General features: G+C 47.8%; 1 protein-coding gene across 5 annotated transcripts in view; it reads right to left on the reverse strand.

Moving 5' to 3' along the window:
* The window catches only part of LOC143804151 (uncharacterized), a 142,480-nt gene that overhangs the window by 41,904 nt on the left and 84,046 nt on the right, over positions 1-16,530 (reverse strand). For 2 of the 5 annotated variants that reach the window (XM_077281948.1, XM_077281946.1), the window contains exons 22-30: positions 14,418-14,702; positions 10,385-10,492; positions 10,213-10,299; positions 6,664-8,496; positions 1,406-1,483; positions 953-1,039; positions 747-838; positions 362-447; positions 175-244 (exon numbers count right to left, since the gene is read on the reverse strand). In XM_077281948.1, coding sequence (XP_077138063.1) covers positions 175-244; positions 362-447; positions 747-838; positions 953-1,039; positions 1,406-1,483; positions 6,664-8,496; positions 10,213-10,299; positions 10,385-10,492; positions 14,418-14,702 — 2,726 coding nt within the window. Of the gene's footprint in view, positions 1-174; positions 245-361; positions 448-746; positions 839-952; positions 1,040-1,405; positions 1,484-6,663; positions 8,497-10,212; positions 10,300-10,384; positions 10,493-14,417; positions 14,703-16,530 lie in introns of those variants that run through there. The other 3 variants (XM_077281947.1, XM_077281949.1, XR_013220986.1) reach the window with 3 other exon arrangements.

Raw genomic sequence — 16,530 nt, forward strand, 5'->3', positions numbered from 1 at the left:
GTGAAAAACCATATTTTCATACTCCTCTGGGAGGCAACAGAAGAGAGAAATGACAACAGGAGACACGAGTCACTGAAGGATGCAAACGAGAAAGGAGGAGAATGAGGAAGGGTTTGCTGAACTCCTGGGGTTTCCAGAGCCTTAGACAATAAAGACTAACCCTTATAATCTTACCCAGACATGATTCTTGAGGACATCTCGGAGGCCGCCACTGCATCTCTGAGGAGGTCTGATGCCTCCATCCCTGTGGTAAGAAGATATTGAGTAGCAGAACTTCCCAGCGATCACTGCATATCTGCCCAATCCACACCGGCAGCTGCAGTCATGGCCGACTCCACAACACCTGACAGATGGCACTCACCTGAGTTATGGCGCAGTTTTATCACCCACTGATGGAGGGACTCCGGGGTCGGAGCACGAAAAAGATATTCAGAACCGTCCATTAATCTGCAGGAGAAGATAGTGACAAGTGGAGACGATGTATAGTATGTACGTGTACCGTCACAAACGGGATGAGGGCCGTATACAGGGTATATACTGTATGTACCGTCACATATGGGGTGAGGGCCGTATACAGGGTATATACTGTGCCGTGGGCATCTCATAGGCTCTTTTCCTTTTTGGAGTGTCCGGCTTCACCGGCCGATGACGGACCTGTCTGGATCCTTTTCACTCCTCATCCTCTCGTTTTTTACTGCCGGAGCGGATTATTAGGGGCCACACAGTGTCAGGTGCTCTGCACTCACCGCAGTCGGAAGCAGTTGTCTTTCTTGGTGTAGTCTGATTCCGGGGTGCAGACCGCTCCGGTGAGGTGTAAGGGGGAAGCAGACGCAGAACTCTATGGGTCGTGAAACAGGATGCATTACCCCTTGGACAGGACGCAATGTGACACCTGCTGCCCCCAAACTCGTGGTTATATCATACATGGGCGGCCTCTGTAGGTCGCACTCACCTTAGTGGAATATTTGTGGTCATGGTAGACGCAGAGGGTCCTCCTCACCAAGACAGCGTAAAACGTTCCCCACGTGCGGCTGGAGGCCTGAGGGCAAAAAGACCGAGTGATGGCAGCGACGGCAAAACTATGATCAACTGAAACCTCTATCAACTACAACCGACAGCAGGACAAAGGCCCCAGCCCCACCCACCGCAGAAAAGGCTCGAGCCCCACCCACCGCAGAAAAGGCTTGGGCATCGCCCACCACGACAAAGGTTCGGGCATCACCCACCACGACAAAGGCTTGGTCATCACTCACCACGACAAAGGCTCAGGCCCCGCCCACTGTGACCGGAAGACTCAGGTGCAACCCACTGTGACAGAAATCTCAAATACCGCCCATCTCAACAGAAAGCCTCCTGGAATCTGCCTGACTCAATACCTTTCCTGATCATTAAATACTCCACTTACCTTACGACCCCCGACATGCAGGACTGGCTTCCTTTCCAAGGGTCCCTCCATCAGGTGAAAGTCCAGTTTCTGGGTCACCTATAATAACAGCAAAAAAAACTAAACCTAAAAACACCAAAAATACAAGTAATTAACTAAATATATCCAAGACACAGACAGAAGAACTCAATACCAGCAAATAACCTAATATACCCAGGATACAGGCGCAGGATTCCGATACTAGCAGGAAACCTAATATACCCAGGATACAGGCGGAGGATTCCGATACCAGCAGGAAACCTAATATACCCAGGATACAGGCGGAGGTTTCCGATACTAGCAGGAAACCTAATATACCCAGGATACAGGCGGAGGATTCCGATACCAGCAGGAAACCTAATATACCCAGGATACAGGCGGAGGATTCCGATACCAGCAGGAAACCTAATATACCCAGGATACAGGCGGAGGATTCCGATACCAGCAGGAAACCTAATATACCCAGGATACAGGCGGAGGATTCCGATACCAGCAGGAAACCTAATATACCCGGGATACAGGCGGAGGATTCCGATACCAGCAGGAAACCTAATATACCCAGGATACAGGCGGAGGTTTCCGATACTAGCAGGAAACCTAATATACCCAGGATACAGGCGGAGGATTCCGATACCAGCAGGAAACCTAATATACCCAGGATACAGGCGGAGGATTCCGATACTAGCAGGAAACCTAATATACCCAGGATACAGGCGGAGGATTCCGATACCAGCAGGAAACCTAATATACCCAGGATACAGGCGGAGGTTTCCGATACTAGCAGGAAACCTAATATACCCGGGATACAGGCGGAGGATTCCGATACTAGCAGGAAACCTAATATACCCAGGATACAGGCGGAGGATTCCGATACCAGCAGGAAACCTAATATACCCAGGATACAGGCGGAGGTTTCCGATACTAGCAGGAAACCTAATATACCCGGGATACAGGCGGAGGATTCCGATACTAGCAGGAAACCTAATATACCCAGGATACAGGCGGAGGATTCCGATACCAGCAGGAAACCTAATATACCCAGGATACAGGCGGAGGATTCCGATACTAGCAGGAAACCTAATATACCCAGGATACAGGCGGAGGATTCCGATACCAGCAGGAAACCTAATATACCCAGGATAAAGGTGGAGCATTCAGATCCCAGCAGGAAACCCAATATACCCAGGATACAGGTGGAAGATTCTGATACCAGCAGAAAACCTAATATACTGAGGATACAGGTGGAGGATTCAGATATCAGCAGGAAACCTAATATACCCAGGATACAGGCGGAGGATTCCGATACCAGCAGGAAACCTAATATACCCAGGATACAGGCGGAGGATTCTGATCCCAACAGGAAACCCAATATACCCAGGATACAGGTGGAGGATTCAGATATCAGCAGGAAACCTAATATACCCAGGATACAGGCGGAGGATTCAGATATCAGCAGGAAACCTAATATACCCAGGATACAGGCGGAGGATTCAGATCCCAACAGGAAACCCAATATACCCAGGATACAGGCGGAGGATTCCGATACCAGCAGGAAACCGAATATACCCAGGATACAGGCGGAAGATTCCGATACTAGCAGGAAACCTAATATACCCAGGATTCATGTGGAGGATTCCGATACTAACAGGAAACCTAATATACCCAGGATACAGGCGGAGTATTCCGATACCAGCAGATAGTCGAATATAACCAGGATACAGGCGGAGGATTCCTAAACCAGCAGGAAATCTAATATACCCAGGATACAGGTGGAGGATTCCAATACCAGCAGGAAACCTAATATACCCAGGATACAGGCGGAGGATTTCGATACCAGCAGATAATCGAATATAACCAGAATACAGGCGGAGGATTCAGATACCAGCAGAAAACCCAAAATACCCAGGATACAGGCGGAGGATTCCGATACCAGCAGGAAACCTAATATGCCCAGGATACAGGCGGAGGATTCAGATCCCAACAGGAAACCCAATATACCCAGGATACAGGTGGAGGATTCAGATATCAGCAGGAAACCTAATATACCCAGGATACAGGCGGAGGATTCAGATATCAGCAGGAAACCTAATATACCCAGGATACAGGCGGAGGATTCAGATCCCAACAGGAAACCCAATATACCCAGGATACAGGCGGAGGATTCCGATACCAGCAGGAAACCGAATATACCCAGGATACAGGCGGAAGATTCCGATACTAGCAGGAAACCTAATATACCCAGGATTCATGTGGAGGATTCCGATACTAACAGGAAACCTAATATACCCAGGATACAGGCGGAGTATTCCGATACCAGCAGATAGTCGAATATAACCAGGATACAGGCGGAGGATTCCTAAACCAGCAGGAAATCTAATATACCCAGGATACAGGTGGAGGATTCCAATACCAGCAGGAAACCTAATATACCCAGGATACAGGCGGAGGATTTCGATACCAGCAGATAATCGAATATAACCAGAATACAGGCGGAGGATTCCGATACCAGCAGGAAACCTAATATACCCAGGATACAGGCGGAGGATTCTGATATCAGCAGAAAACCTAATATACACAGGATACAGGCGGATGATTCCGATACCAGCAGGAAATCTAATATACCCAGGATACAGGCGGAGGATTCCGATACCAGCAGGAAACCTAATATAACCAGGATACAGGTGGAGGATTCAGATATCAGCAGGAAACCTAATATACCCAGGATACAGGCGGAGGATTCCGATACCAGCAGGAAACCTAATATAACCAGGATACAGGTGGAGGATTCAGATACCAGCAGGAAACCCAATATACCCAGGATACAGGCGGAGGATTCCGATACCAGCAGGAAACCTAATATACCCAGGATACAGGCGGAGGATTTCGATACCAGCAGATAGTCGAATATAACCAGGATACAGGCGGAGGATTCAAATACCAGCAGGAAACCCAATATAGCCAGGATACAGGCGGAGGATTCCGATATCAGCAGAAAACCTAATATACCCAGGATACAGGCGGAGGATTCCGATACCAGCAGGAAACCCAATATACCCGGGATACAGGTGGAGGATTCCGATACCAGCAGGAAACCTAATATACCCAGGATACAGGTGGAGGATTCTGATACCAGCAGGAAACCTAATATACCCAGGATACAGGTGGAGGATTCTGATACCAGCAGGAAACCTAATATACCCAGGATACAGGCGGAGGATTTCGATACCAGCAGACAGTCGAATATAACCAGGATACAGGCGGAGGATTCAGATACCAGCAGAAAACCTAATATACCCAGGATACAGGCGGAGGATTCCGATACCAGCAGGAAACCTAATATACCCAGGATACAGGCGGAGGATTTCGATACCAGCAGACAGTCGAATATAACCAGGATACAGGCGGAGGATTCAGATACCAGCAGAAAACCTAATATACCCAGGATACAGGCGGAGGATTCCGATACCAGCAGGAAACCTAATATATCCAGGATACAGGCGGAGGATTTCGATACCAGCAGATAGTCGAATATAACCAGGATACAGGCGGAGGATTCAGATACCAGCAGGAAACCTAATATACCCAGGATACAGGCGGAGGATTCCGATACCAGCAGGAAACCCAATATACCCGGGATACAGGTGGAGGATTCCGATACCAGCAGAAAACCTAATATACTGAGGATACAGGTGGAGGATTCTGATACCAACAGGAAACCTAATATACCCAGGATACAGGTGGAGGATTCTGATACCAACAGGAAACCTAATATACCCAGGATACAGGTGGAGGATTCTGATACCAGCAGGAAACCTAATATACCCAGGATACAGGCGGAGGATTTCGATACCAGCAGATAGTCGAATATAACCAGGATACAGGCGGAGGATTCAGATACCAGCAGGAAACCCAATATACCCAGGATACAGGCGGAGGATTCCGATACCAGCAGGAAACCTAATATACCCAGGATACAGGCGGAGGATTCCGATACCAGCAGGAAACCCAATATACCCGGGATACAGGTGGAGGATTCCGATACCAGCAGAAAACCTAATATACTGAGGATACAGGTGGAGGATTCTGATACCAACAGGAAACCTAATATACCCAGGATACAGGTGGAGGATTCTGATACCAACAGGAAACCTAATATACCCAGGATACAGGTGGAGGATTCCGGTACCAGCAGGAAACCAAATATACCCATGATACAGCCGGAGGTCAATGATACCAGTGGACAACCAAATATAACCAGGATACAGGCAGAGGTGACTGATACCAGTAGGAAACCTAATATACCCAGGATAGAGGCGGAGGACCTAATATACTTAGGATACAGGCAGAGGATCCCAATGCTGGAGGACAATCTAATATACCCAGAATACAGGAGGAAGACCCAGATACTGGTGGACAACCTAATATACCTAGGATACAGGAGGACCCCGATACCAGGATACAAGTGGATGACCTAGATATCAGCAGGCAAGCTAATATACCCAGGTTACAGGCGGATGACTCAGATACCAGTGGGCAACCTAATATACCCAGGACACAGGCAGAGGATCCCAATGCTGGCGGACAATCTAACATACCCAGGATACAGGCGGAAGACCCAGATACTGGCAGAAAACCGAATATACCCAGGATACAGGCGGAAGACCCCGACACTGAAAACCTAATATACCCAGGATACAGGTGGATTACACTGATACCACCGGGCAACCTAATATCCCCAGTATACAGGCAAATGACCTCGATACCAGTGGGAAACCAAACCCAGAATACAGGTGGAGGATACTGATACCACCGAGCAACCTAATATATCCAGGATACAGGTGGAGGTCACAGATACCAGCGGATAACCTAATATCCCTGGGCTACAGGCAAATGACCCAGATATCAGCGGGCAACCTAATATACCAAGGATACATTCGGAGGACCCAGATACCGGTGCACAACCTAATATACCAAGGATACAGTCGGAGGACCCAGATACCGGTGCACAACCTAATACACCCAGGATACAGGTGGAGGACACAGATACAAGTGGGCAATCTAATATACCCAGGATACAGGTAGATGACCTAATATACCTAGGATACAGGAGGAAGACCCCGATACCAGCAGATACCACAAGATCAACAGAGATTGTATTATGCTCAAAATATAGAAAGAATAAATATATAAACACCCAGGAGAAATATTATACCCAGGATGCAGGCGGATGAGCTAAATACCTTCTCACCCATGGACTTGTTCTCTACAGTCTCCGGTAGAGGGGTCTGTGCACTTATCCTTGATTTGCTCATGTCCTCTGGATACCAGTTTGCCTGGGTGCGGATTATACCCTCACTCTTCCCCCTCCAGGTGTTGAGCCTTTTCTCTGTTGCTAATTGTGTAGATCTCCTGGTAGAGGATGGCAGAGCAAATGTGGCCACCAATATGTTTGGTTCAGTTCCTGTCATTACTTGGCCATATGGTTCTCTATGACAGTCATGTTTCTCTGGAGACAGACCACCCCCCACCATCCCTTTTGCTGCAATGTGGGGAGATGCCTGTACTGGGCACATGACTGGAACTTTCTTGGCATTATTCCAGATACCTTCCAACTCCTCATCATCATTTTCCAATAACTCATGGTCTGGATGGAGAACTTCTGGAAGTGAACTGGTCTTTGTGAATATTCCTTTATCAGGTGGGGTCTCTCTGAATTTGTTGTGGTCACTTAGGTTGCAGTGAGTTTTATGAATATGGAGAACACAATTGCAGGAACAGATTAATGCTCGCTGTCCATCACCATAATGCTTCTTCACACAGTACTGATCTACCACCTCGTCTATGTTCCTCCAAAAGAAAAAAGATGCTCCTGTTGTCTCATGAAGGATTGGAGATGAGGTGGTAAATGTTCCTCCCATCTCCTGAAGGACTGGAGATGAAGTGGTAGATGTTCCTCCCATCTCCTGAAGGACTGGAGATGAGGTCGTAGATGTTCCTCCCATCTCCTGAAGGGCTAGAGATGAGGTAGTAGATGTTCCTCCAGTCTCCAGAAGGACTGGAGATGAGTTGGTAAATTGTCCTCCCGTCTGATGAAAAATTGGAGATGAGGTGGTAAATGTTCCTCCCTTCTCCAGAAGGACTGGAGATGAGGTGGTAAATGTTCCTCCCATCTTATGAAAAATCGGAGATGAGATGCTTGATGTGCCTCCCATCTCCTGAAGGACTGCAGATGATAACGTGGTAGCTCCTCCAATATAAGCTGGGGAATCTGAGACATCACAGTTTGATGAATCAGGTCCCACAATCCTGGGTGAATTCATGTTTTTTTCCTGTGAGTCCCAGTCAAGGTCAAGGTGTCGCAAGACAAGAGGAGAAAGTCTGCCTATCTCAAAGTTATGAATGAAGTCCTCCAACTCCCGAGAGTTCTGTGCACTGGCTGTGGTCCTCCCATACCCAAGAATGTTCTGCCTACAATATCCAGAGCTACTAGTGATGGCATCTAGCCATGCCCTGGTGCCCGACCACTGGGTGTCTTCTTTCACCTTCAACTCATTGGATGAAGGTGCTGAGTATAGGTTTTCGGCATTGCAAGAGTCATCCACAGATATCACTGTAATTGGGTCCTGGATATTTTTCAACACGTGTGGCTCCTTGGAGATCTGTAAGGTCAGGATTCTCCCACTAGTAAGATGTGGGCAAGAGTGAAGACTTTTCAGGGCCAACTTGTTTGAACCAGATCCACATACAGGATAAATGTCCTTGCTCAGCGGGTTTTTTATATAGTTCTCCTGCTTTGGAGGCCATGTAGAGACCTGGTATTTTGGTATGTCTTTGGTGTTGGGTTTTGAATCTGAGCAAAGCCCCATAATTCCTTGTATTGTACATCTGTGAGCTTTCTCCTTCCTCAGGAACAAGGTGTTTGATCTAATCTTAGGTAAACCACCAGAAGAATGCTCAAATGTCGGAAACGTGGAGTTGCATGCAGATGAACAAACTATCTTTGAAACTCTCGGCACAGTCAGACTTTGATACATAGTTTTTGTTTCTTCCTTTGTGTTCAAGTAAGTGCTGACCTGAAGAAGGAAACAAAGAAAGACCTGAGCATGCAAGACAAACGAGGCTAAGTAACCAAAGGACAGGAAACGTCATGAATATATCTGAACCTGAAGGTGCCGGGCGAGATACAGTATCTGGACCTGGAGGTGCTGGGTGAGATACAGTATCTGGACCTGGAGGTATCGGGCGAGACATATGGACTTGAAGGTGTTGGGCAAGATACAGTATCTGGACCGGGAGGTGCCAGGCGAGACACGTGGACCGGGAGGTGCCGGGCGAGACACGTGGGTCCATTTTTTACATTGTATACTAAACTATTTGATAACAATTCCCTGCACCTCATTTGTAACCTGATCCCTTTAAGAGGCCATTTTTACCTTCTCTGAAGGCTTAGTAAAGGAATTTAGAAAAGTAACAGAATTCAGAGCTCAGCAGAAGACATGGCATCTGAGTTAGTGTTGGAGCGACACTGCCCCCTGGTGGTCACACAAGCATGAAAATCACAACAAAACAGAGTGTAAAACACAAAAGTGCGACCTAAGAGGCGCTGTCTATAGATTGCATCACATGAGCACCTCCCCGAAATCCCACGGTCTCCACCTGTTATCAGCTCCTGGAAAGGAGGACATCCAATATGGCTGCTATTCCAGAGGATGGTTCTTGTATCACTCCACAGAGAGAAGCCATTGTGTTCAGGAAGTCTACGAGACCGCCCTGTGTGACCAGCCGCATCCGGCAGACACAGTGAACAGCTAAGGCTACTTTCACACATCAGGGTTTCGCTGTCAGGCTCAATCCGGCTAAATTCCAAAAAAACTGATCCGGCGAATGTTGCCGCCGGGTCCGTTTTTTTCCTCATAGATTTGTATTAGTGCCGGATTGCGCCAGATGACATTGCATTTTGTCCGGTTTTCGCCGGATCCGGCAAATCCGCCGTTTCCGGTTTATGGAAAAACCGTCCATAGTTTATGGAAAAACCGTCCATAGCAACGTTTTTTGTCTCCGGCTTCCAGCTGTTTGCTAGAATGGAAGCCTATGGAAGCCGGAAGGTGCCGGATCTGGAAAATGACGGATTCCGGCGCCGGATTCTGTTTTCTTAAACTGAGCATGCTCCAAATTAAAAAAAAATAATAATTATCTAGATATGCTAGCTGGATCCATCGAAAAAACGGATCTGTCGCATCAGTTTTTTACAATCTGCTTCGGATCCGTTTTTTCCAACATTCGTCGGATTGTGCCTGATGCAAAAAACCTGATGTGTGAAAGTAGCCTAACATCCAACCCCATCTCCAGCTACATAACTCCTCATGTCATCCTCCAGAGCTGCAGTCTCTATTCTGCTGTTACATCATGTCTTATCCTTCAGAGCTGCAGTCACTATTCTGCTGTTACATCATGTCTTATCCTCATGTCATCCTCCAGAGCTGCACTCACCATTCTGCTGTTACATTGTCTTATCCTCCAGTCACCTCCAGAGCTGCAGTCACTATTCTGCTGTTACATCGTGTCTTATCGTCCTGTCCCCTCCAGAGCTGCAGTCACTATTCTGCTCATACATCATGTCTTATCCTCCAGTCACCTCCAGAGCTGCAGTCACTATTCTGCTGTTACATCGTGTCTTATCGTCCTGTCCCCTCCAGAGCTGCAGTCACTATTCTGCTCATACATCATGTCTTATCCTCCAGTCACCTCCAGAGCTGCAGTCACTATTCTGCGGTTACATTGTGCCTTACCGTCCAGTCACCTCCAGAGCTGCACTCACTATTCTGCATCCTGTGACCTGTATACGATGACTTCCTTGTATTGGGGGGGTTTCCTGTCTGTTGGGGGTAAGTGTATTAGTTGAGGTGTTAGGGGCCACGCCACAACAAGCCATCACACGTTGAACTTTGATTGGTCGGTTACCTCGTTCACAACTGGAAGTGAAACTCGTTTCTTTCTCTTCAAGCTCCCAAATGTGCCCTCTAGAAAGCCCTGACAGCGCCTCCAGAAAGACGTGTGGGGTGAGCGCAGCTGAGCAGATGGAAGAAGACAGAGTTATAGGAGGGGGCAGGCTGCAGCGGGGATAGACTGATAAGCGCACAGGGATGTTCTGGGGCTGTGGGGCTTCGGTGCACAGGGATGCTCTCTGGCTGTGGGGCTCCGGTTGTCACGATAATGTATAAAATGTAATATGATTATTAGTTTTCCCTGTTAGCACACCATGGGCTCTACATCCTCTCTCTGTGTTTCTGCTTGCTGAGATGTGTTTATGTGGATCCCAAATCCCTCATGGCCCCCCCACAAGAATTTTTATTGCGCTTGTATAGGCACAAATCTCCCTCCAGCTGAAACTGGTCTGATATCTCCCAACCCTGCTGTTCTGTTAGGTCAAAAATGACCGTTTTTGAAATTCTATAATGTTATAAAAATTCAGCGTGTGATTCTGAGACTTGAGGCTCCCTGACTTTTCGTCATTAGGGGGGTACTCTCTGTGGGAATTTTTTTTATTTTTTATTTTTGTTTACTTTATTTGGTACAATTTTTTTTACACTTGTATTGTTCGGTCAAAAATGACCGATAGGCCTTTATTCAGCTCTCCAGACAATTTTTGACAAAAATAAAGGTGCTATCACCTCATTTTGAACTATATATTGCATCTACTACTATTTATCAATGTATCTGACTACTTTTGGTCAGAACAGATTTACACATACCAACATTTTCAAGTTGCGATACAGCCGACGGATTCGCTTCCAGTATAGCTATGCGCAATTTATTTCACTGGTTTTTATTTACCCTGCTGTTCATATAGATCTAGTTCCATTCAGTTGTCAACATTTCATATTGTAAATCATGATTTTCTGATTTTCCATGTGTTTGCTGGTTGTACAGTATTACACTGTGCAATGCTGTCCTAAGCAGAATTCACCTAAAGTGTTGTACTGTGAGCTTTTTCCTGCTGCAGGGTGGTGTCTGCTCTGATCTTATCTGTAGACAGATAACATAGCAGTGTAGAGTTTCAGTTCAGCTGGAGACAACACAGAGTGAGCAGAGGTTCAGACGTCAGAGCTCTGAAGTCCCATTTTTACAGGTATGTTACAGATAAATTATTCTTTTATTCTAAAATTATTCAATATTCTCACTGCTGTGATAAAATGGATGATAGGGGGTTAGCATTAGGGTTGTGTAGACTCAATGTCTGCTTATGAGTACATATTCTCACTGCTGTGATAGAATGGATGATAGGGGGTTAGCATTAGGGTTGTGTAGACTCAATGTCTGCTTATGAGTACATATTCTCACTGCTGTGATAGAATGAGTGCATGCCTCATTTTTGTTTGCGACGCTCCAGCACCATAATCACAGGGCATATCTCAATGTGTGACGGGACGTTATTGTGTGTATTGTTGCAAAATTGTTTTGATTTTTTTTTTCATCTGATTATTGAAAACCATGTTCACATACAGTAAAACAATGCAACAGGTAATCAAATAACACTTGAATTAGGTACAAATCACAACTTTGTTAGGTCCGGTCAAAAATGACCGGGAACAGTATAAGTGTATAAAAAACAACGTTTTTTGCCATTTTATAGAGAAAAAAGCTTTTTTTTTTTTTTTGCCTTTGAAAAAAGTATATCTACATAATGTTTGATATTATTACTTATAGTTAACATTTAGATCAAGATTTTTTTTTTATCTGCAAAAATAATCAATTTTTACAAAAATCGAAAAAATACCATGTTCCCTTTTGGATATAAAAAAAATATAAAACAAGCTTTGTATTTTTTTTTTTTCTGGTATTTGAACAACCATCTTCACAAGCAATATAATAGTGCAAAAACTGTTTAAAAAAACCACTTAGATTAGCTAAAAATGATTATTTTATAAGGACGGTCAAAAATGACCGGGAACAGTACAAGTGTATGTGAAATCTAAACAGAACAGCAGGGTTAAGATAGGAGGTTCTTTGCTCTAATATAGTAAGATATTGGGCCACCGATTTGGGCTAGGAAAATAATTACATAAGTACATATTGCTAACTTCCATCGGTAGATCTGCCAAACACTGTAAGCGTGAGCCTACAATCCCAACAGGTACAAAGTACGGATTTATTTGGAACTGTGTGTCCCAGCTAGCCCGAATTTGGTACCAATAGAAAGCCAATTGTAAAAGAAGATGAATGAGGGGTGTGCTGTGATTCTGACATGTTCTGGAGCAAAGATACGAGAATTATAAGAATTGCTGTTAAAAGTTGTAGTCTGAGGAAAGGGGACGGTCCAGGGAAATCAGCCTTTTTAGTGATGTCACAGCCGACCAGGTCTAAGTCTCTGCACTTCACCCAGCCTTCAGTTTTTTTGCCTGGGATCTCACTATAGAAAGACTATCTCATGAATTGGGATATTTGGCTCTGCCTACCAGCATGGTTTTGCCTGAAATGATCTGAGCACATGTAAGTGTTACTTTTTCATTTAATCCCTGTTATTTTTATAATTGCTTTGTACATACTTTCAGTTGTCTCTTATTGTAACATCCTTGTAATATTTTTATAAACACTGCCTAATGTTTCGGAGTAAAATATTTAAATTACTAGTTTCGTTCTCCTGCTCTAAAACGTACCCTAAGTCTCTGGAAGGGAATTACGCTACTGTTTTGGGTTAGCTTCGGACCCGTTAATCGAAGCTGGTGGCAGCAATACCGTGTACTGTGCCTTTGGGAGTCGTTGTAGCGACGGTGGCGTTGATAATTATTGTTCCTGCCTGAGTGGGAGTGGTTATATCGCCTCGCTGCAGCGTGCCCAATAGCCAATACATAGCAGGCAGCCTTTCTGGCGAGGGTAACGGGGGCGCCAGAGAGCTGCAAGTTTTCAAGCGGAACTGTAAAGCAGGATATACATAAATCCCTGCAGTTCGTGTTATATTGCAGAGCAGTGGGATAACTAAAATAAGCCCCTGCGGTAAACTAAGAGGTCAATAGCCTTGTGTGTGTTTTCATTACACTAGCCGTGGAGGGATAACTAAGATAAGCCCCCTGCACATGTGATAGCCGTGTGTTGGGAAAAGATCCACCTGGATCCGTGACCCCGGTGCACAGGGATGTTCTGGGGCTGTGGGGCTCCGATGCACAGGGATGTTCTGGGGCTATGGGGCTTCGGTGCACAGGGATGTTCTGGGGCTATGGTGCACAGGGATGCTCTCGGGCTGTGGGGCTCCGGTGCACAGGGATGCTCTCAGGCTGTGGGGCTCTGGTGCACAGGGATGTTCTGGGGCTCCGGTGCACAGGGATGCTCTCGGGCTGTGGGGCTCCGGTGCACCAGGATGTTGTCGGGCTGTGGGGCTCCGTTGCACAGGGATGTTCTGGGGCTGTGGGGCTCCAGTGCACAGGGATGTTCTGGGGCTGTAGGGCTCCAGTGCACAGGGATGCTCTCGGGCTGTGGGGCTCTGGTGCACCGGGATGTTGTCGGGCTGTGGGGCTCCGGTGCACAGGGATGCACTCGGGCTGTGGGGCTCCGCTGCACAGGGATGCACTCGGGCTGTGGGGCTCCGGTGCACACGGTTCTTGAGCTGTGGGGCTCTGGTGCACAGGGATGCTCAGGGGCTGTGGAGCTCCGGTGCACAGGGATGCTCTCGGGCTGTGGAGCTCCGGTGCACAGGGATGTTTTGGGGCTGTGGGGCTCCGGTGCACAGGGATGTTCTGGGGCTCCGGTGCACAGGGATGTTCTGGGGCTGTGGGGCTCCTGTGCACAGGGATGCTCTGGGGCTGTGGGGCTCCGTTGCACAGGGATGATTTGGGGTTGTGGGGCTCCGGTGCACAGAGATGTTCCGGGGCTGTGGGGCTCCGGTGCACAGGGATGTTGTGGGGCTCCAGTACATGGAGTCTGCTCCTTTTATTAGTATGATGCCTCCTCCCTCCCCCAGTGACCCCAGGATCCCCGCCGGTCTTCTGCATCTTCTCACCGTGACTTCTTCTTCCGATGGTTTGGGGCTCGTGGATTCAGTGGGAAGATTCTTGGGCTCCAGCCACAATGGTCCCTTGGTGCATTTCCTGGGACCCTCTTCTGTCTGTACCCCGTCCTCCACGTCTATGTCTGCTGGGGGCCTGCCGGACAGGGGCTGGAACAGTATAGGACTGAGTGCCCTCCTTTTGTACCTGCGGAGTTTGGGGCTCCTGGGAGCCAGGAAAGAGGCTGTGTCCTCATCCTCTGCACACTCAAACTCTTCTAAGGCCCTGGGGCCTATGTCCTGTGGATACAGAGGGAGGTCACACACAGACACTACTACTACCCCCATCATGTGAGAGACACCACTACCGGAGTCCAGCTATGCAGAGATGCAGCAGCTGCAGCACGGAGAGGTTTTCAGAACACAAAAAAAAAAAGAAAATTAAAAACAATCTGACGGTCCCTGTAATGGGCGCCACACACCTATTAATGTTATTTTCATTGTTTTAGCTCCCCTCATGGCTGGTGGTATCTACATCCTGACTTGCTGCCAGCTCTTCCTATGTGCCTCCAGTCTACATTTCCCAGGAGGCAGTGATCCACCTGCCCCACCCTCAGTGCCAGCGCACTTTATCTACAAAGTACCATCCTGAGACTCCTATACAGTCTCAGGCTGGATTCATGGCTGCACACAGCTCCTGTCCAGAGACTCTCCTAATGACCGCCATGTTTCAGGTGTCGAAGCTGAACCTCACAAGGCAGTGGACTGCATACTGTATAATGATGGCAGGCGTTATAACGAGAGCCAGCACTCGTGGACGCCCGGCTCCATCCTCTCCGGCTAAAGGCACAAGCTGATTAGGTGACTTGTGGAAGCTGCAAGGTCCCCTGCGTTCACTCCCTCCATGGACACATCCATAGTCACTGTAAACTTGTGGAAGATCACAGGCCCATCACACAGTAAATCTCCGTACGGGCTGTAGCAGGAAACGAGGAGCTGGGAGGCAGGAAGAGAGGAAAAGGGAGACAGGAAACGGGAGGCAGGAAACGAGGAGCTGGGAGGCAAGAAGCAAAGAGCTGGGAGGCAGGAAGAGAAGAACAGGGAGACAGGAAATGGGAGCTGGGAGGCAGGAAACGAGGAGCTGGGAGGCAGGACACAAGCAGCTGGGAAGCAGGAAGCAAAGAGATGGGAGGCAGGAAGCAAAGAGATGGGGCAGGAAGAGAGGAACTAAGGGGGCAGGAAGCAAAGAGCTGGGAGACAGGAAGCGATGAACTGGGGGGCATGAAGCAAAAAGCTGGTGGGCCGGAAGCAACGAGAGGGTGAGCAAGAAGCAATGAGAGGGTGGGCAGGAAGCAAAGAGATGGGATGCAAGAAGTGATGAACTGGGGGACAGAAAGAAAAGAGCTGGGAGGCAGGAAGCAAAGATGGTGGGCAGGAAGCAAGGAGCTGGGAGGCAGGAAACAAGGAGCTGGGAGGCAGGAAACAACAAGAAGGTGGGCAAGAAGCAATGAGCTGGTGGGCAGGAATCAATGAGAGGATTGGCAAGAAGTAACCAGAGGGTGGGCAGGAAGCAAAGAGCCAAGAGGCAGGAAGCAAAAGCCGAGAGGCAGGAAGCAAAGAGCAGAGAGGCAGAAAGCAAAGAGATAGTGGGCAGGAAGAAAAGAGCTGGGATGCAAGAAGTCATTAACTGAGGGGCAGGAAGAAAAGAGCTGGGATGCAAGAAGTGATTAACTGGGGGGCAGGAACAAAAGAGGTGGGAGGCAGGAAACAAAGAGCTGGGAGGCAGGAAGCAAAGAGATGGTGGGCAGGAAGCAAAGAGATGGTGGGCAGGAAGCAATGAACTCGGGGGCAGGATGCAATTAGCTGGTGGGCAGGAAGCAAAGAGCTGGTGGGCAGGAAGCAAAGAGAGGGTGGGCAGGAAGCAAATAGATGGGAGGCAAGAAGTGATGAACTGGGGGGCAGGAGGAAAAAAGCTGTGAGGCAGGGAGCAAAGAGATGGTGGGCAGGGAGCAAAGAGCTGGGAGGGAGGAAACAAGGAGCTGGGAGGCTGGAAACAAAGAGCTGGGAGGCCAGAAACAAGGAGCTGGGAGGCAGGAAGTGATGAACTGGGAGGCAGGAATTGATGAAC

Source organism: Ranitomeya variabilis, chromosome 2 (genome assembly GCF_051348905.1).
Source record: "Ranitomeya variabilis isolate aRanVar5 chromosome 2, aRanVar5.hap1, whole genome shotgun sequence".
NCBI lineage: Eukaryota > Metazoa > Chordata > Amphibia > Anura > Dendrobatidae > Ranitomeya > Ranitomeya variabilis.